General features: G+C 40.3%; 1 protein-coding gene across 2 annotated transcripts in view; it reads right to left on the bottom strand.

Moving 5' to 3' along the window:
* Window positions 1–1,006: 1,006 nt before the first annotated feature.
* Window positions 1,007–21,545, bottom strand: part of ELOVL2 (ELOVL fatty acid elongase 2) — a 59,130-nt gene continuing 38,591 nt past the window's right edge. Inside the window, exons 1-7 of one of the 2 annotated variants that reach the window (XM_046640806.1) lie at window positions 17,787–17,839; window positions 17,217–17,404; window positions 12,956–13,033; window positions 8,978–9,149; window positions 7,037–7,161; window positions 6,178–6,312; window positions 1,007–4,050 (exon numbers count right to left, since the gene is read on the bottom strand). In XM_046640806.1, the coding sequence (XP_046496762.1) occupies window positions 3,925–4,050; window positions 6,178–6,312; window positions 7,037–7,161; window positions 8,978–9,149; window positions 12,956–13,033; window positions 17,217–17,381 (801 nt within the window). In that variant the 5' untranslated portion in view covers window positions 17,382–17,404; window positions 17,787–17,839 and the 3' untranslated portion in view covers window positions 1,007–3,924. Of the gene's footprint in view, window positions 4,051–6,177; window positions 6,313–7,036; window positions 7,162–8,977; window positions 9,150–12,955; window positions 13,034–17,216; window positions 17,405–17,786; window positions 17,840–21,545 lie in introns of those variants that run through there. The other variant, XM_046640805.1, reaches the window with a different exon arrangement.

Raw genomic sequence — 21,545 nt, 5'->3', positions numbered from 1 at the left:
GGGGCGGCCCCCTTATCTTTCATTTTTAAGCACAAAGTTTTAATGAACTGGTTCTACCCGCTGTTTAAAATAATGAAAACCCAGTAGGTAACAGGAGGCTCTTTAAAATGCCCACTTTCCCCCTCAAACTCTAGCTCCCATCCAGAGAGTGAATGAAGTTTCGCGTCTTCAGTGCCAGCCTCTCATTCCCCGTGTCTTCCTGTCCAGTTCCCTCCCAGCTCCTGCCCCTCCTTAGTCTAGCCTGCCCCCGCCCCGTTACTATCCAGGAATTTAAGCAGCTCCCTAAGCAGACTTTGAGCACGTCTTTCGTAGCTTGCCTTTGCACCTGTGTCTGGTTCTCAACGTCCCATTCAAAACTCTACACTGACACAGTGCCCCTCGGATCCGGCCCCAAGACCACAACTTGAGTCTCCCAGGCTTCACCATGGTCAAGTCCCGGCTCGCATGCCCGTCCTGGGCGGCTGCAGCACCTGCCTGTCTGGGCGCTCTGCAAGGTGGGGTCCTTGGCTTCCGGCACCATGTGATGTTTGCACCTGATGTCTCTTCGACCAATGCGTGTCCCTCCCGTGTCAGTCTAGACAGCAATTCATTACCTGTTATAACCTTTATAGCCTCTGCTTATTGAATCGGTCTTCATTTTTTCTTGAATGACCATTTTCTGAATAGTTTAACTTGGTATAAGTATACTATGTAAAGGTAATCATGTTACATAAAAGCCCATTGCTTAGTGAAATGAAGGAATAATTAAACATCTAAAATTAATTGCTAAAATATCATTTTATTGTTTAAAAAAATTCCTGAGTAATAGGTCATTTGGAATACCTTGCAGGCACACATTTTAACTTCTCTAAAACAAATAAGAAAAATCACAACCTGCTTTACTTTAGTGTAAAAATCAATTTATTATACAACAATCACACAGAATGCTTTTTATCTACAAAGAAAAATGGCTTTCCCTGCCTCCCTCGCCACCCCAGCCATGATACCATGTTCTTAAGATGTAAGTTCTTTCAAAGGAAAACCAAAAAAGTGATATCCTTATTTTCCAAATAAGCCCCCAGGAACAGCATAAAATGATATTGGAAAGAACTAGAATGTTCTCTTACACACAAAGTGCTGTTCTGCCCATCACAGTAAATACCATTTTGCCTTAAAAATAAGAAATCCCTTTCTGATGGGGGTGGGGAGGTCTTTATCCCCCGATATGCCTAAATAGTTTAATATATAATTTTGATGGGTTGAAAATTTGTTTAATTCTATTAAGTAAATATTCTATTATTTTGTTAGCTTAAAAAATTGTGGGAATTATTAACAGATATGCTTACAATATTCATTTAAGTGTTTTCATTCCTATGAGTAAGAGGACATTTATTTGGGAAAAAACATTTGCCATAACAGATTATACACATTTTTTTTTCTAGAGTTTGTTTTAAGAAAATCACAAAGTAAACATTTTGTTTTTTTAAAGTTGCAACACTTAATGACAGCTTAAAATATTCACTTGATTCAAATATTGTGGCTAAGATAGTTCTGTGTATTTTTACCAGCCCTTGAATGGTTTAAGGCTATAAGTGTTCTATTAAGCTCCTCTAGAATTAAAGACCAAATTGGAAATAAGCATCCTGGAACCTCTAACTAAACTGAGCTTGACAGTGTAAACTACCCAAGTTTTCCCCTTTGATCTGAGAAGTTTCAAGCTGCCTTGACTTACAGCTGCGTGACCCTGTCACTCTGAATGATGGCATCCCTGGCTGCTCGCAGACATGAAGCCCAGGAGGGCATCCAGAACCGCAGCAGTGCTGCCGAGTGGTGAGACTGGAGCGCCCCACTGACAATTAAGAATAAGCTTAATACAGTGAAGGACCAGGGATGTCCGAGTCTCATTTTTACCTGGAACGAACTAGGATAACAGATTTTAGCCCATGTTTGAGACCTAAAACTGAACTAGAGTTCAGTTGCTCCAAAGGGGCTTCTCCTTAGCCCAGCTTGTGTTCTGTCATAGAGGAGCAACAATAGTGAGACTCCAAGCTAGCCCTTATTTTACAGTGAGTTTCTGGGAGACAATCCTTACAACACACAGTTGTAATGGGATGGAAGTGGGGGTTAAGCACCCTAGAGCAAATCAGTTTTAGAAAACTAGAGGAATCAATGCAAGAGCAAGTGGGCATCAGACAGAAGATGTCTGTGCAATGGAGATGGGGCAGCTGGCAGGGAAGGGGACGTCAGAGGACACAGCACAGTCACCAGGAGGACTGGACTAGGATCGCTCACCTTTTGGAAAGGGGCCAGAATCCTGAGAGGGGAGTTGACGGGAAAGAGAAGTTAGAGTCAGTACAATGTCAGTACAAAAGTCAGCGTTTTTTTAAAAAAAAAACAGGAAAAATAATTTAAAAGCTCAGGGAAAAAAGAGCTCAGGGAAAAAAAATGGCAAAAAAAAAAAGGACAGAAAGGTGCCCCAAATGGACCGTAATGTGTTGGGGCAATGTGAAAGCGCCTTTCCGGCACTTAAGCATTTGATGTCAACGTTAAGACCTAAAAACTTATTTTAAAAAGGTAGGAAAGAATAAAGTGTCAAAATTGGCAAGTCTTGTTTTATCAGGTAGAAATAACAATTTTATAGGGTATCAAATCTTCAGAAAATAGTTTCCATTCTTGGTACAGTTTAATAGTAAATAACAGTCCTCCACTGAGGGAGAAAGACAATATTCATTAACACCTTCCTTTGCTCTTGTGCTGGGGTCTCAGCAGAGATCGCAGTACCCCAGCGGGGGAAGGACGTGCGTGCTGGGTTTGCCAAACGACTTTTCACCGTGGCTCGTTACCAGCCGTGGCTCACTACCAGCCGTGGCTCACTGCTGGGATCTTTCCATAGGCCTCCATCTTTTTCTTCCTACTTTCAAAAACTTGACCTGCAAAGTGATAGCAGGTATTTGGGGAGAATATTCACAAATAGGCTCACGAGAAATAGTTGACAAATTCAATGTCTATTTTGCGCCCCCGTTGCTCTGTTAATTCTGATTTATAAATATTCTAGGGATATATCATTCTAAGGAAAAGGGCAGACTGAGCTTGAGTTCCTGTTCAGAAAGGAAATGGGCACCCAGATTTAGATCCTGCTTGTAATACTGAGCGTTGTGTCTGTCTATATCCTAACCCGGGGGAACTTAACAGGAGGGGTACGCATGACTATGTGAATAATTAAGGACACCAAATTAAAATGGAGAGCTCCTACCCAAAGCCCCTGAGCTATGAGCGTTTGACAGAATATTTTTTTCTTCCTAAAAAAAACGAATCTTCAAAATAAAAAACAATACAAATTTCATTACCATATCATTAAGTTGAGAATTAAGAGCAGTTGTGGGAATTTGACGGACTCTAACTTAAGAGAGAAAAGTTGCTGGATTTCCCATTTATGATCCCATGTCAATACTTCCTGGGGTTGATTCTTAACAAATGGGCTGATTACTTTATGCACTGACAATTATTGCTTAATATAGATTAGAACATACCCTGTATTTAGAAGACAATTAACATTTTGTTTTAAACATTTTAATCTGAACAAAACCCTAACTTTTTATTTGCAGACTTGCTGTGAAGAACACTGTTCCCTGTTTCCCGGCTTTGTCTGTGTATAAGGCGTAATGAGGACGTTTCTGGGGAGGGGTTCAGTCCCACCGAGAGGGGAGGATGAGAAGTGGCACCGATTCTGAGGTCTACAGAGCTCAGCCTCACCTCAATGCTGATGGAAGCATTCAGTTAACAGATTAACCTAACAGCAATATATTAACACATTTGGGTACAAATGATTTATAAACTCAAAAGAAATTAGTTTATGTCAAAACATATATAACTTTGAATTCAGTCTTTGCTTTAAAACAAGCGAATCTGTTAGGCTATTATGTATGCTTTGTCTGCCCCTCGGCGTTACTGTGCCTTCTTGCCGATCACTCCGTTCGCTGCGGTCAAGTAGGCTTTGGAAAAACCATTCTTCACTTCTTTCCCTGCAGGTGGATCCTCCATGTCTTTCTTCACTGGCTTTTTTCGGTATGTCTGTTAGATGTGTACATTTGGAAGAGAAAAAGAAAAAAAGATTCTTTAACAAGACCTTGTCTCTAAGGTGGCATATAGTCTAAAACAGGGCATGACTTTGTTAGATGCTGGACTTTCTAATAAGAATTCTTGTTTGCAGTATGACAATTTTTAAGCTTCTAGTTGAAAATAAAAATAAGGTAAAAACAAGATAAATGCATGAATTCTAATGAAAGGTTGTTTCTTTCACCTTATCTACAGTAGGTTACTGTTTTGTATTATGGGATTGGCATTAAAATTATTCTGCATTACTTGTTTACCTGGAAAGGATATAATTTTTTGAGCTTTTTTAAATTGAGGTGTAATTGATATACATGCTATTATTTCCAGGTGTGCAGCGCAATGCTTCGAGGGGTGTGTATTTCGGAAACGATCACCGCAGTAAGTCTAGTTAAGAACCTCACCGTACGCAGTTACACAATTTTCCTTCTCGTGATGAGAACTTTTAAGATCGACTCTCTTAGCAACTTTCAAATAGCCACTACAGTATGATTAACTAGAGTTGCCACGTGGTACATGACATTCCCAGGACTTATTTAAAGATATAATTTTTTTAAAATACAATTCAAGTGAAAAGTGCTGTTACTTGAAAAGTACTAGTACCTGGGACTCTGCCTTGGTTTTTGCACATCCTTCCTATACTGACAAAATACCTCATCTCATCTCATTTTCACCGTTTTTGTGTGTTAGGCAGTCGTATTAACAAAGGTCAAGACTGAAAGTCTGTGCTTAGCCGTAACGGACTAGCGCTCAGTCTGAACCCACAGCAGCTTATAACTGTTGAGTGCCCCGCTGCCAGGCCACACACTTCTCTTCCCGTTTCAGCCCCATGCACCAAAACGGCTCCCTGAGCTTTCCCTTAACCTTTTGCTTTTGTGTGTATGTGTGTGTGTGGCTTTGTTTGGTTCTATCAATGGTTATTTCTTTAGAAATCTCAAAGGAAACTTTTATCTCACAAAACACAAAGCCTCGCCAGTCCAACTTCAGAAACACAAGAGCTGAAAAGCTGTCAGAAGTTCCGTTCCCACAGCTGTGCTTCGTACAAAACTGCTATGGGCTGACTTTCAACAAGCGCACACTGGAAAATCAGAAAGCACTTGTTTGTCAGAAGAAGAAGAAAATACAGTTGAATACAATTTCAAAGGCACTGTTTTGAATATAAACGTGTGTTCTTGTTTTCCTGAAGCTTTGTTTCCCCAGCCCACAAAGGAGAGCACTTTAAAATCTCCAACCACCTGCAGCCTGTGCTCTGCTCTGCTTTCATCAGTTCTGCATAACAGAGTTGCTTTGAAATTGCATTTGAAGCACTCTTCCATTTAAATTGTTAGTTAAGGGGCTGGCCCCGTGGCTGAGTGGTTAAGTTCACGCGCTCCGCTGCAGGCGGCTCAGTGTTTCGTTGGTTCGAATCCTGGGCGCGGACATGGCACTGCTCATCAAACCACGCTGAGGCAGCGTCCCACATGCCACAACTAGAAGGACCCACAACTAAGAATATACAACTATGTACCGGGGGGCTTTGGGGAGAAAAAGGAAAAAAAATAAAAAATCTTAAATTGTTAGTTAAAAAGAAAATGACACTTCAGAAAAAGTCAAGGTGACCTTTACACACTGGTTTGCCTTAAAATAATTTTCTCCAAATAAACAGTGAGTCTACAACATCACAGTGGCTGATATGGAAACAATTTTTTAGTATTAAATTCATTTAGCCCACATTTTTCTCCATTCACATATATTTCCTGGATCTGTCTTACGATACACAGTGTTTAATTTTCAGATGTCAAGCTTCGGTCACATGGTGCAAATACATGATACAAATGCATAATATTGCTGTTAGAACTTTACATTCAGGCCTTGAGAAGGGTTTACTAGAATGCCCATGCACCATTCGCAGTAGTGTCCTTCAAGCAGGAGGAGGACTTGGGGAGAGGAGTTAGGAATGCAAGGTTCATGTTTTACTTTGTGCACCTCTAGCAATTGAATTTATCAACAAGCCTGTGCTGCTATATATGTTTAATATAAAATTAAATATATATACTGCAAAAGTGCACAATCTATTGTTTTAATGCTGAATATTTACATTTAACTTACCTGAACATAAAAATTTAAGAATAGGATGACTAATGTAAGCATGTACGAAGACTGGAAGATGAGACAGCCGAAGGGGAAGCCACACGGTTTCACGACAGCACTCATGGTATGCGTAATGGTGAGCACAAACTGCACCTGGAAGGGGGTGGAAAGGGCATCGTGGTGAGGGACTCAGGCCGAGCCATGTAAAAACCCCTCTGAAGTTCTATCCATTTAGAAACCAACTACAGTCATGCACTGTATAATAGCATTTCAGTCAAGGACAGACGGCATATGACATGGTGGTCCCATAAGGTTTGCACCATACAGCCTACATGTGGAACAGGCTATTCCATCCATGTTTACCTAAGTACAATCTATGATGTTCACACAATGATGAATTCACCGAATGACACATTTCTCAGAACGGATCCTCGTTGTTAAGTGACACATGACTGTACTCTTACTCCCTAAATTTTGCAGGAATAAAACAAACGTGAAAATGCTGAAGCAGCCCACTAGCCTGTCCAGAAACTTTATTTGAAATTATACTAATATGTATATATAATTGCCCATTAATTTTCTCATAGAAAAGTAGCAGTTGAAATTATTTAGATAAAAATGACTTAACAGAGACATTACCTTTAGAGTATATCTACATTTGAAAGCATGGAATAAACTAATTGAATTGCATACACAAAGAATGTTTTAACACAAGGTTTCACTCTTAAAAGGCCGTTTTTAGAGAAAAATAGGCAGCCTCATCACACTTAGAAAAGCCCCTGACTTCTAAGAAGACAAGTTCCTGTTTCCTTTCCCTCACCCAAGAGAATGTTTGGGCGCTTCACATGGAGACGAGCTGAAAGAAGGGAGGACATACCAGCTGAGCCTGCGTGAGATATTTCTTCCACCAAAGGTACTTGTGCATAGACGGAAACACAGACAGCCCATAGTAGGAGTACATGAGAATGTGGATAAAACTGTTCAGTGTGGGTCCAAAGAAACCTGTAGAATGAGAGGATAACAATTCTCTTCTGGAAAGTAGCATTGTTCATTCTTCGTCAAGTGAGATTCTTCCTGTGCATAATTGAAGATGAATAACCAATATGGTGCTAACAAAATTCACACTAAAACTTTGCCCAGATTATCGTGCCTTTACTCCAGGATGCAGCAAAAGCCACCTGGACAGAAGGACCAACTGGGGAGAGCTTTTCAGTCAGAGCGCCAACCACACAGGGAATTCCTGATTTGCAAAGGCTTTACTGTCTCTTTAACTGTCATTACTATCAGCTAATCAGGGAGAAAAAGAAACGTTAGCTTAAAGCCGTGGCAGAATTTGAGAGAGAAGTGTCTTTGCTTTAGCTAAACCTTTGATGAGCCCTTTTGATTGTGGAAAGAGAGGCTTCAGTACATGGCTGAAAAGGGTGCTAAAGAGTCTAGGAAAATTCGTTGCTCTTTAATTAATAAAATCCACTCAAAAGGGACCTAGGAAACCAGAGATCTGGGGAAGGTGAGAGAATACAGAGTACCAGGTAGCACAATATTAGTGATATTTCTTTACCCACCTGAGTTTTCATTTCCATCACTTAATGAAAAATGAGTAGTTGCAGCATATAATTTTTATAATCTATGTTGAGTAGAAATTGTCACACACTGTATTTTACTCTCAGGAATTCTATGTCTTTATATAGAGATTATTTGAGACTGACCTTTAGGTGCTTAGTGATTTGTAATGAATCGCTTGACAATCACAAAAAATACTTAAACTTGATAACTGTCCTTTGGTGTTGACTATGGTGTTGATTATAGTCTGTATACTGATTACAGTATAAGGCTATTAGAGTCTTAATAACTAAACTCAAGAAACTAGATTCTGTCCAAGAGACGTGTGAAAAGCATCTCTTCCGGCCCCCTGCATCCCTAGCAATTTCCTTTTCCACACTGTAGCTTAAATTTGCATCTTCACAGTCACTGACGTATTCTAAACATCCTTGGAGTTTTTAAAAAATATCATCTCTACAAGATCCTAAATCCTAGGACAAATCATTTTGACTTAAGTTTTACCTGTTCTGATTTTTCATAGAATATTTTTAAATTCTTGGGTACAAGACAATATTGAATAGAAAAATACTGTTTTCTCTAGCTCAGTGTTTCTCAAACTGCAGGTCATAACAGACCCATTAGTGAATTGTGAAATCAACGTAAAGAGAGTTGTCATCAGCTTTTTAAAAAAGTGAAATAGAATTTTTAAAAAAATACTTCACACAGAGCCAGGGTAAATATTGTTTATGAAATTTGTTTCATACAAAATACATACATATGGATGAGTGCATTGAGCTGTGATATTAAATGTATTTCTTATTGTAGTTCTCAGTAAAAAAAAATTGAAAGCCACCGTTTTGGTGTGTCACAGTGATGTGACTTTAATTTTTGAGAATGGAAAAACAAGCCCTAAAAGTTTAAATGACTCAATCTATACCACAGCCAAGTGGTGACTGTGGAAGATGTTATATTTACTTCTACAGCCTCAGGATTTGGAGTAAACCTGCTCTAGCTGGGGTATGTGCTTCTGGCCAGGGGACATTTGGTGCATGGAAAAGCAAATATTTTAAAAATTTAGGGTAACACTCAGATTTTGCCAGTATCAGCAACTAAATGGCCCCTGGCCACCCCGTGCTTCCCCCTGTGACAAAGCAGGCTACGCCTGGCCCCCCTGCCCGCCCTCCTGAGCAGCACGCAACGCTCAGCACAAGACTTACTCGAGGTCTTACAAGATCCATTACACAGAACGGAAAACTTGGAAAACGTAACAATAACTTACTTTGTCCACAAGGTATCCAGTTCAGAACACACCACCAGATGTTGAACATCGAGGCATGATGGTATACATGAAGAAAAGTAATCTGACTGGTTTTTTTCCGCAAAACAAAGAAAATTGTGTCCAGGAACTCTATTAATTTGGAGAAGTAGTACCACCACAGCACCTTGGCCACCTATAGGAATTTTCCAACGGGAAGGAGGAAAGGTGAGCAAAGCAAGGCTCCCGTGCTGCCCCTCTCAGCACGCTGCGTGTCGCCGTGCTTCACAAGCGGGCATTTCTCCCTCAAACTGTCGAAGAAGCATCTTACCTGGCGTCTTTGCCTCATTTCCTCTTATTCCCAGCAATCCACCCCACTCTACCGAACATGAATTAATTTTCCAAAATACATATCTGATCAAGTTACTCCTCTGCACTTACAGAACCAAGTCCATGATTCCTAGGCTGACACAGGATCTTCCCCGGCTTACGCTGGCTGCTCTTTCCACCTCCTCCTCCAAGCACACCCCAAGGCATCCTGCGTGCTATTAAAGCGGGCTGTTGGCTCCCCCTGGAGCCCCGCTGCCCTCTCTGCTCCGTGCCTCTTAATACTCCTCTCCCTGCATCCAACTCCCCTTCCTCCCTAGTGGCTGGCATGTACCTAGTCACCCTTTATTAACACTCCTCGTAAACGCCCCCTTCTCCCTGGGACTCTACCTAGTCCTCTCCTTGCTTTCCTCAGGCTGAATCAACTGTTTCTTCATTTGTATTCCCAAACTACTTCCTGCCTCTATTATCAATAACCATAACAAAGGGTAGTTAGTGTTATGAATCTATCTTTTCCGATAGACGGTAAGTCACTTGCAGGCAGAGACCGTCTTGTTCCCCGTTGCTCAGTGCCTAGCACTCAACAGGAGAGCACTCCTGTTTGTGATAGTAGATCTCACCGTTCTCTATGCCTCTGATGCACAGATGTTTCATCTGGAATATCATACTACCCAGAGCAGTCTACGACTACTTCTCGCATGTCTCTTCCAAGAAAAGACTAAAAATCGAGATGCTCCCCCTCCTCACCGACAGCAGCAGGTCACGATCACCACTTCCTGCACCTCCTAGTCCCTTACACAGTCTCATCGACAGGAAGCGCCGTAGTTAAAGGTGCTAACAGTTAAACACACGAGGAGACAGTATAACAGGAACTTTGAAATTAGACTATCACGCCCTACTGCCTACTTCCCAAGAAGATAACCATAATGTGTGGTAGCATCCATCTTAATGTTTGAGGGAGTAATAACCTTCGAAAATATTAAACCAGAAATAAATACAATGACCTCTAGAGAACTGTATGATATCCCCAAGTGCACTGGTCCATGACAATATATTAGAAATAAAACAGGTGCTTACTGTTTTGTATTATTGCTTTGTAGGTGTTTTAAAATGTTTATCCTAAAGATTTTAATTAAAAGGTTTCTACCATCTCTCTTATTAATAATCTGTTTTTTATTACAGAAATTTTTAAACACAAATGCAGGGAGAATCAGTATGACAAACCCACTGGTATCTACCACTGAACTTCAAAATTTTCAATATGACCCCAATTGCTGAATCAATTCTATTTCCCAGCACTTTTTTGGGTGCAAGTGTAGCAGTATAAGCAGATCCAAAATGTCATTTTATCTCTAAAGCCTTCTAAAAGATGGGGAGACTTTGTTTTGTTTTAACATAACCACCATGACATTATCTTATCTGATAAAATTAATGTTTCCTTAATATCTTCTAATAGCCTAGTCCATGTTCAAATCTCCCTTTTTCAAAAATGTCTTTTTAGAATTGATTTGTCTAAATGAGGATGCAAACAAGGGCCAGCTTGCATCTGTTTGACGTGGTTCTTCAGTCTCTTCTCCTCAGTAATAGTTCCCTTTCCTTGTTCCTCCTTTTTCTTTCATGTCTCTTATCTCTTAAAAAAAAAAACAGATCAAGATCAAGGGGCTGGCCCAAAGGCATAGTAAAGTTCACATGCTCCACTTTGGTGGCCTGGGGTTCATGGGTTCAGATTCCAGGTGTGGACCTGCACACTGCTCATCAAGCCATGCTGTGGCAGCGTCCCACACACAAAATAAAGGAAGATTGGCAACAGATGTTAGCTCAGGGCCAATCTTTCTCAGCAAAAAAAAACCAGATCAATTTTTGCCTAACATCATGGATTTGGATGAGTGTTTCTTCCTAGTGTTATCTAACTTGTTTCTCCATCGCCCACATTTTCTGTAACTAGCAATGGGATATAGAGGCTTGGCTGGATTCAGGTTTAAGGTTTTTGGCAAGAGTACTTCATGGGTTGCTCTGTGTACTTCCTATCGCCTCACATCAAGGGGCACATAATCTCTGGCTGTTCCACTGACATTCAGACAATCAGTGAGTCCAGGTGTTGACAGCCTAATTCAATCCTTATGAAGTTTCCATCACTTTCACCCAATAGTTTCATCATTTACAGATGACTGCTGTCTGGGTCCGTTACTTCACTAGGAGCTGCAAAACACTGATTTTCTAATTCTCTTGTTACATATACATTTTTCTCTTCTATAGAGAAGAACTCTTCCTCTTTATCTTTTTGGAAATTCACATATAAAAGCCAAGATAAATGTTTAATTCCTTCCCTTTAATTTGTTTTCTAGAATGAGCTGGTGTTCTAGCAACCTTCAAAAGGTAACAATGAGGGCTTTTTTTTGGATCATTTTAAACTCATGGTTTTTAATAAATTTAAAATGTTTCAATCCACTCCAGTCAGTTATCTTTTTGATACTCAGACTGTCCCATCCTTAGCAGTAGAAGTCTCTTCAAGGTGGCTCCTATCTTTTTGTCATTACCCTGGCAGTCTTGGACAGCTTCCTTACTTTCTGTCACAAGATGTCCTAGATTCTTCTTATGTACATTTCCCACCCCAAACCAGGAACTGGCCAATTCTCTAAGAATCCTAATCCCTTCTGGTGAAAAATTATATTTAGAGAGCACAATTCATTGCTCGTTGTACTGGTTGTCATAAACAAGGGCTTTTCTGTACACAGCTAAAAAACATGTTTTGGTTTTATAAAGAATAAAGTTAATTCTGATATTTCCTATTTGAGTCTATGATTACTGGGTTTTAGTTTAACTTTTTTATTGGTATCTCTTTTCTTCTCTGTTTCAAATACTAGTTGTAACGATATTATTATATACTTACTTTATCCTTCAGTGTACCTATAAGTCTCAAAAAAGCAATACAATATTTTTATTAGTAATAGCAAACAAAAAATTACTGAATACTGTTAAGATATATCTCACCAGGGATGTCCAGTCAAAACACTGTATTTTAAAGTCACTTGAAATAATCATTCTTTAGATGGTTATGTCACCAACTTAATATATGGGTAGATTCATTTATATTAGTTTATTTCCATGTTTTTTGGGGGAGGCTGCGTTACTTTCTGTTTAAATTTAATTTTGTTTTATAACACTTAATGAGTCAAAAACCAAACATACAAAGCACATCCAGAGAAGTCTGGCTTCCATCCCTATCCCCTCTATCCTGTTTCCTCCCCTAAAAGGAAACAAAACATTTTCTTAGCTTTTGGTTTATTCTGCAGATGTTTCTTTTAAAAACACAAGCAAATACACACACACATATATTCATATCATTTCTTGCACAAAAGCTGCTATACCATGAACGTGGCCTGCAGGCTGCTTTTTTTCACTTAGACATGTCCTGGAGATCATTCTGCCCCAGTGTAGGAGTCGTCCTCACTCCATGTTGCAAAGGGAACCATTACGTGGACATGCCATGGTGTACTCAGCCAGTCCCCATAGTTGGACATTTGGAAAACATCTTTGTGACCAAGCATTTCTATGAGAACAGGAGTCCCTTTCTTCTCTAATCTTAGCCCCCACCCTCATATCTGGAAGGGGAAAGCCTTCTCTCCCCTCAGTGAGAAATGGTTGCAGATAGCTGGTTTACTTCTCAGGACTCACCCGGATATCAGCTTCGCCCGCACTGGCAAGATCCTGACACTGTAAGTTGTAGCCTCCTTCCCAACTGGAGAGAACAAGCTGCCAGAGAAACAGGAAGGGGAAATCAACACAAGAGCCTGGACAAAACGGAATTTGCCATTCATGTTTCCGACTGGCATCTACTCAAGGTTTAAGTAGAAATCTCCCAGAATTGGAGTTTGACTCGATCCTGTCCTCAAACACACATTATCAAAGGATTTAATTCTTGCTGTCAAACTGCTATCAATGGTTATATTCCTTAATTAATATATTTCTATCCTTTATATTGGCTTATATATCAATATTTATCTTATTTTATCATCAATTATATTATGAGGTACATATTTACCATTTTACAGATATGAAAGCCAGGGCTCAGAAAGGTTCTTAAACTGTTTTCTTCATTCTGTTTATGCTACATGGTAATCAATCATTTGTGTGATTATAATTGATTAATGTCTATATTTTCCATTATGCACAAAAAACAAAAAGCTCCATAAAATCTATGCCTCCTCTTTTGCTCATCTTTGTATCTACAGTTCCTTGCCCGATGCCTGACACACAGAAAGCGCTCAATACATATATGATGAGTTAATGACTTGCTCAAGCTTATATGGCTGGAAAGTGGTAGAGCAATAACTGGAATTCAGACCTTCTACTTCCTTGTCTAGTATTCTTTCCACAACATCATAAGAAAATGAGCTTTTTCATTCTTTGTAGAAAATTCCACAAAAGCAGTTTTCTCCTTTCTTTCCCACTATTACTGAAGAAACTTAAAATTCTAGAATATAAGGCATTTGGATTTGATTTACATAAGGTATTATACTATATGCAAGAGCCTATTTTCTGTTGTTTATCAGAAATGCATACAGGTATAGAATGGTTAAAATACATGTGCAGAGCAGGGAGGGATGGGATGTTAATGAACTGGACATTAAAGAGATGAACTACTCAAAACATTTAGGATGCTTTAGAACTTCGGTGAGTCTCTTCTCCACCATCCTGACTTACCACCTCTCTGTCCTTCCAACAAAAGCACCTTCCAGTTAACATCAGGATAATTATAGATTATCATGAAAAGGAATCTAGTGAAAGTAAGACAGACTGAATTCTCCTGATAGGGTCTATTACAAATCAGGTCATCCCCCACCCTCCCCAGAGCTTTATGTGCCCGGTTCCCAAGTGGGAACCACTGATAGGCTAGAGGGGATCTAGGAAAACCTAAAAGTATATGAAAATTTGTATGTTGGTGCATTTTGCAAAATAAGAAAGCTGTTTAACTTTCTGCAGAAAGATTAACTGAAAAGCTCTATGGTCAGGCTGTAGTTTTGTAGTAAGGGGCTCTAGTCTCTACTTTGTTTACTGACAATAAAGTAGTGGGAGAGGATAGGCCGTATTCTCTATTACCCCATGACATTTCCTTCTTTAGTCAGGTTTATCCAGGCTGTCCCCCACACCTGTGGCACCTGGGCAGAAGCACTTGACAACTTAATAACTAAGTAGTAGAACTAAGCAGCCTATCTTAATACTGGAGGCTCTATCGGCCGCCCCCTGGACCATTCCTAATCCCCTAGCTGCGCTGGTGTACAGGAGCCATCCAACCTATGTACTGAAGAAAAGGAAACCAGGCTGTCAAACAGGATTAGCCTTAAGGAGTTGTGGGCTAACTCACTCCAAAATATGTCTAGAATCCACTGGCTTCTCCCCATCTCCACCACCTTAATCCAGGCCCCCAGCATCTGCTGACTCTAGTTCTGCACTCGTCTCCTAACTGGACTCTTTGCTTCCATTCTTGCCCCCAACTCACTCTCATAGTACACTTTCCATGCGGCAGCCAGAATAATCTATTTTAAAAGGGAAATCATATCACTCCCCTCATTAAAATCCTCCACAATGGCTTTCTGTTATACTTAGAATAAAAGCCAAATCCCTGACAAGGCTCTATGTCATCTGCCACCTCTCCACCTCATCTTGAATCCTTCTCTCCTCTGTCCACTGGGTCCCACCTACATGGCTTCCTTTTATGGTCCTTGAACACCCAAGCTTGTTTCTGCTCCAAGGCCTTTACACTTGCTGCTCCTTCTGCATCAACATGCTCTCCCCAGATCTTTATTTCCTGGCTTATTTTCATCATTCAGTCTCAGCTCAAACATCACCTCCTCAGAGAAGCATTCCTGCCCCACCACCAGCCCATCACTCTTTATCACACTAGGGCAAAGGCTTTGTTGTGGAATCTAGAATAGAATCTGAAACAGTGTAAGAAATCAATACGTATTTGTTGAAAGAACGTTAATAAGTTTAGCAGTAACTTCCTGGCCTAAGCAAACATCTGGCCGGGGCATAACAGGGTAGCAAGGTTAAATCAACCTGTCACTCAACTAGTGTCTATTAAGCATACCCCAAAAGAGTCAGAGAAAAAACCTGATGCCTGCCCTGAAAGCTTACAACCAGGGGAGACTGGGAGGCAATCAACCATAGTGATTTTGAATCAAGAGACATAAAATTGTGAGAAGAGAAACAGACACAATTCGTTGTAGGGAATGAGCTCGGTGCACATGTTCTCCCTAAAAAACACAGAAACTATTTACTTGGTTGTTCAAATACTAAACTGTTGTTCTTGTTCCTGTTGATGGTGACTGATACTCACTTTAAAACTTACCAAGCCTTTTCACATTTACTAAGTCCTTCTTGTGCTGGTCTGTGAGCTCTTCAAGTACAGAAACCATGTCTTACCCACCTTGGCATCCCCTGGGCTTAGTGCAGTTCACACACCTAGGAGGGACTCACTGGAAGCTGGCGAAACAGACTGATAAACCCTTACAACTCACTCGTGAGTTAAGTAGGACAAATAGCACATCTTCTTGTTACAGATAAGTTGCCTAAGGTTCAGAGAGTCTAAGTAACTCCTCTAAAACTACAGAGAAAGTGACAGAGCTGACACTTGAGTTTGGGTCTTCCGACACTACCCCCCAGCTTCCAGCAGGGATTGGAGCTTCTAATGGAGTCAGACCTTCAGGCTGGCCCTCCTGACGCAGCTGCCACTTCTGAAAACAATTTGGGGAAGAGTACCTTTCCCTTTGTGATAAAGAGACACTAACCCCATGAATTACCATCTTGCAAGCTCATCTAGGGAACTAAAATTCACCTGGTAGAGAACCTAAAATAAAAATTCCCCTTTCATAGGCAGGTAAATTAGTGAGCACCTGTGTGATATGATTTCCAAGTTGTGAGCATTCTTTTCCTGACCCCAGATTCCATCTTCTGTGCTCTGATGCCTAAAATTCCATTATTAGACTTTCATTACAATCGTTTAAGGTAATGGTTATTAACAATTATTAGAATGGTGCATATTAGACTAATGCACAGATTAAATTCTATCAGTGAGAGGACCTATATTTTAGGCAAGGATTTATTTTCTTTTAGAATTCAAGGGCACCAGGAAGGGAACTATCCCTGCCCTGTTATCAGACATTTATAACTTATATGAATGATTTTATCCTAACTTTTCCCTAAAAAAGATTTTGTTATGTTTTTGTTCTCTTTTTCTTTCTGGGGCTGCTCGCTAGAGCAGCTTTATTTAACCCTTTTAGATCTTCCCTTGTATTTTGGTAAACTAACCTTTGGTTGTATGGGCAGGGGAATCATTACTTGTTCTTTTTCTTGTAAAATTGCTTGGGTTTGGCACCTGACACAGGAATGGGGAGTGCACGAGGGCAGCTAGAGCTGAGCTGGGATGTCAACTCAGCCTCCAGAATTAGTGCTGAGAACAGCTATGCCACTGTCAGTGTCCAAAGACGCGGGAGTATTCTTGAAGGGACTCTGTATTTGTATTTCAGTCAGACTAACTTCATTCACTATTTAATTTAAAAAAGGACTCTGTTACACAATAGCTGTCTATTCTCAGGCAAATCATATAACTTTTCTAAGCCTCAGTATCATAACCTGAAAAAGGATAAAATTACAACATGTTCTTTGAAGGCCCTTTCAGATCTAAATTATGATTTTAAATTATAATGAAAGACTAAGGACTAAAGAAATAGCCCTCAATTGGAATAAGAAAAATCCAAGTTAGAAACAAAGACTTTTAGGACTTTGGGAAGGAATATCAAATGCTGGAACAAGTTCTTGAGATCTTAAAGAACAGTATCGATAGCAACGTTGGATAGTTCCGGTATGCTAGATTTAACTGCTTCTAGAAATCACTCAGTTACCGGACTCCAGCTTTAGCTACATAAATACTTACCTCTACCAGCATATATAGGGAGAGAAGTGTGATTCCGAGATTATACGAGGTGAGAATACCTCTGAGGGAAAGAGCAGGCCTGTTCTTCATATATTTGTTACCCAGCCATATTGAAAGCAGATATATGACAGTAAGGAAAAAGGTAGGAAGGTAAGAGTCCAACATGAACCATCCTCTGACTCGAGAATCTGAAAAGAAACACAAACAGTGAGAATCCTGAAGAGCAACATTTCTGTTTAGTTATAAGATATTTCACATATGTTTCATCTGTACGTACCAAATACATCAGGGAACACCATGACACAGCATTAAGTAAGCTGGATTTGGGTTATGGTTCAGAAGAAGAAACCAGTGGGGCTGGAATAGTAAAGGAAGGTTTCATGGAGCAAACAGGAATTAAGCAGAACACTGTGTGACACAGAAAAGTGATAAAGGTGGGAAGTAACGGTTCTTGAACGTCTACTTTGGAACAGTTTTTATGTGTATTTACCCTAACCCAAAAATATGAAGTAAGTACTCTTAGGCCATTTTATGGATGAAAAAACAGCTCAGAAAGCTTTAGTAACTTACAAAATGCCAGACAACAGTCGGCAGCAGAGTCAGGATTTCAATTCACATCTGACTCCCAGCCCATTAGACCTGCTGCTGCTTCCCGTGGAGGAGATCTGAGTAGGCAGGAGAGAAGGGACATTGACACTGAATTCTAATTGCTGAAACCCACCCTCCCCAGCATTTGCTTGTGATCTTTGTGCATTAAACCAGGAATAGGTTTAGAGTTCAGCAGATCCAAACACCGCAATGGGATTACAGAACGGCAAGCGCGGGAAGTTGAAGATGATGAAGGCAAAGCCTTAGAGCTGATGCTTCAGAACTGAGAGCAGAAAATAAAACCAAGGACCCAAATTTGACCATGGACTAGAAGTACAAACAGCCAGGAGGCAAGAACCTGGACACATCAAGTGTGCCTTACACTGGAGAGTGAAAATGTAAAAACCTAAGTAAAACACACATAATAGATCTATAATACAATTAGTAATACCTGAAAATAACTGTAGGCACAAAATAATTTTTGTTCTCTACTCTGCTCTTTTTGTTGTTGTTTAAAGAAAGAAAATGATTTGGCCCAGAATTATAAAAAATTGCATGCTGCTTTTTAATCTCCATAAATAGAGGTGAAAGGAGCTGGTTTCTCCAGCAGACAATGCTCTTTTCTTGATCTCTCTGGTTCTCCCACAGTCCAGTCCCTCTTTCTTCTCTACTCTACTCCGTTGATCCCCAGCCTCTCTTTAAACCACCCTGCCCGACAGACAGTTCCACTTCTACGAGCAAAGTGCCTTCTCAAGCTCTAACTGTCCCATCACTTATTCTCTAAACTCTCATTTGTGATAAAGATAAGAAAGGTGCCCTTCTCAGCATTCATGGGACTAACAGATATCAGCTTTCTATAGCTAGCTGGTAATCACGTGCCATACAAGTGTGTGCTCTCTGCCACTTCCAAATGTTCGTCTCCACATCTAAATCCTCCTCCTCCTCTAGGGCCCAGATAAAGTCCTGCCTGCAGAGGGCGGCAGCCACTTCCTCCTGTTCTTTTGTAACTACAGCTCCTCGTCTGCATTACAAAATAATGATTATTATTTTATAATTTACTTGTTACTATGGCTATAACACTATCATTATAACTCACACTTACTGAGCACTTATCTGTGCCAGACACTCTTCTAAAGCCTTTCACGTGTTAACCTATTTAATTCTCAAAGCAATCTTATTATGTAGGTGATATTACTTTTTAACAGCTTTATTGAGGTATATGACTGATATACAAAGAACTGCATATATTTAATGTGTACAATTTGATGAGTTTGGACATATGCAAACACTCGTGACGCCATCACCACAGTCAAGGGGACAGTTTTATTATAGGTAAAAGTACTATCTGCAGTTTATGGTTGAGAAAAATTGAGCCACAGAGGTGAAAAAGTCAAATAACTTGCATTAAACTGCTACCGTAGGAAGGGGCGGAGCAAAATGGCGGGGTGAGCTGACCAGGGATTCTCTCCCCTCCAAAATACAACAAAAGATTGGAAGAACTGAATTTCAGAGAATAAACATAATGCCAGCTCGTTAGAGACCTACAATACCAAGAAGGCGGAGATCATAACCTTGCTTACACCCTCGGAGGCGCTGGAACGGTAGAGAGAACATCGCTCCCTCCCCTAGAGTCTGCGATCACTGCGGCGCCGGTTGGGAAGGAGCGGGGGAGGGGCCGCACGACCGGGGGATCATCCAGGACTCCTGCCGCTGGTTCAGTGGAGACCCGCTGACGGGGGGGCGGGGGGGAAGCTTCCGTCCGCGGGGACCCTATAAATCAAGGGCCTTGGGAGACCAGAGAACAGAACTGATCTGAACCCAGACCGGCACGTGTGAGTAACAGCCCCTCCCCCCTAACAAAGCCAGTGGGCGCAGCCATCTTACCCCGAAGGCGGAGAGCTAACACGCCGCTCTCAACCCCCATCTAGTGGCGACAGGCTGTAACTGCAACTGAATTCTACCATCATGAGAAAAAACCACTCCTCTACCATCCAGCAGTTTATAAAAGCCCCAGACCAGAAGGAAAACAATAAAAACACAGAATTAAGTCCTGAGGACTTGGAATTAGGTAAACTAAGTGATAATGAATTCAGAGCAGCTATCAAAAAACTCAATGAGGTAGAGAGAAAGATAGAGAAACAAGCCGAGTTCTGGAGTTACTTCACAAAAGAGATTGAAATCATAAAGAAGAATCAAACAGAATTACTTGAGATGAAAAACACAATGGACCAGATAAAACAGAATATGGATTCCCTGAATGCCCGTGTAGACAATATAGAGGAGCAAATCAGCATAATCGAGGACAGACAGGCTGAATGGCGCCAGACAGAGGAAGAAAGAGAACTAAGAATTAAAAAAAATGAGGAAAATCTCCAAGAGATAATGGATTCAATGAGGAGTAAGAACATAAGGATCATAGGAATTCCCGAGAATATGGAAAAGGAAAATGGAGCAGAAAGTGTGCTTAATGAAATTATTGAAGAGAACTTCCCAAATCTAGGGATCAACGGAGAAATGTGTGTAGAGGAGGGTTTTAGATCTCCTAGATTTGTCAATGTAAAAAGACCCACCGCAAGGCACATAATAGTAAAGTTGGCAAATAGGAATGATAAGGAAAGAATACTCAGGGAAGTAAGGAAAAAAAAGAGAATAACCTATAAAGGAGCCCCTATCAGACTGTCAGTGGATTTCTCTACAGAAACCCTACAAGCTAGGAGAGAATGGAGTGATATATTCAAAGCTTTAAAGGATAAAAACCTTCAGCCAAGAATACTCTATCCAGCAAGAATTTCCTTCAGATATGAGGGAGAAATTAAATCTTTTCCAGACAAACAAAAGTTAAGGGAATTTGTAACTAAAAGCCCTCCATTACAAGAAATCCTCAAGAAGGCTCTCATACTTGAAAAAAGAAAAAGGGAGAAAGGGGACACAATCCACAGACTAGGGAGACCGATGGATAGAACCAGAACAGGATAGCAAATATTCAACTATAGCATTAGGGTAAAAATAAGGAAACTACCAAAACAAGGACGATCTTAGCACTCTAACTACAAATTAATAAGACGAGTTGGAATAAATAATGAAAATAATTATTTAGGAGGGGAAGAGCAAAGGGTCTAAATCAGTATTGGTCGAGTAAGTAAGAGACCACCAGAGAATAGACTATATTATACATGAGATTCTAAATACAAACTTCAAGGTAGACACTAAAATAAAGTACAGAACAGAGTCACAAATCATAGATAAAGAAAAATCTAAGAAACCCAGCATAAGAAATTGCAGTATTAAATGGATAGTCTAAAGCACACAGGAAAAGAAACACAGGAAAACAAGATAATGAGCGACAGATTGACAGCATTAAGTCCACATGCATCAATAATCACTCTCAATGTAAATGGATTGAACTCTCCAATAAAAAGACACAGAGTGGCAAAATGGATTAAAGAACAAGATCCAACAATTTGTTGCCTCCAGGAAACACACCTCAGCCCCAAGGACAAACACAGACTCAGGGTGAAGGGGTGGAGGACAATACTTCAAGCAAATAGCAAGGAAAAAAAGGCAGGTGTGGCAATTCTCATATCAGACCAAGTGGCTTTCAAAATAAGACAGGTGAAGAGAGACACAGAGGGACAATATATAATGATCAAAGGGACACTTCATCAAGAAGAAATAATGCTTATAAATATCTATGCACCCAACACAGGAGCACCAAGATTCATAAAACAACTATTAACAGAC

The sequence above is a fragment of the Equus quagga genome, chromosome 15 (genome assembly GCF_021613505.1).
Source record: "Equus quagga isolate Etosha38 chromosome 15, UCLA_HA_Equagga_1.0, whole genome shotgun sequence".
Taxonomy (NCBI): Eukaryota; Metazoa; Chordata; class Mammalia; order Perissodactyla; family Equidae; genus Equus; species Equus quagga.
Note: the sequence above shows the minus strand (reverse complement) of the source record. Positions and strands in the feature narration are given on the sequence as shown.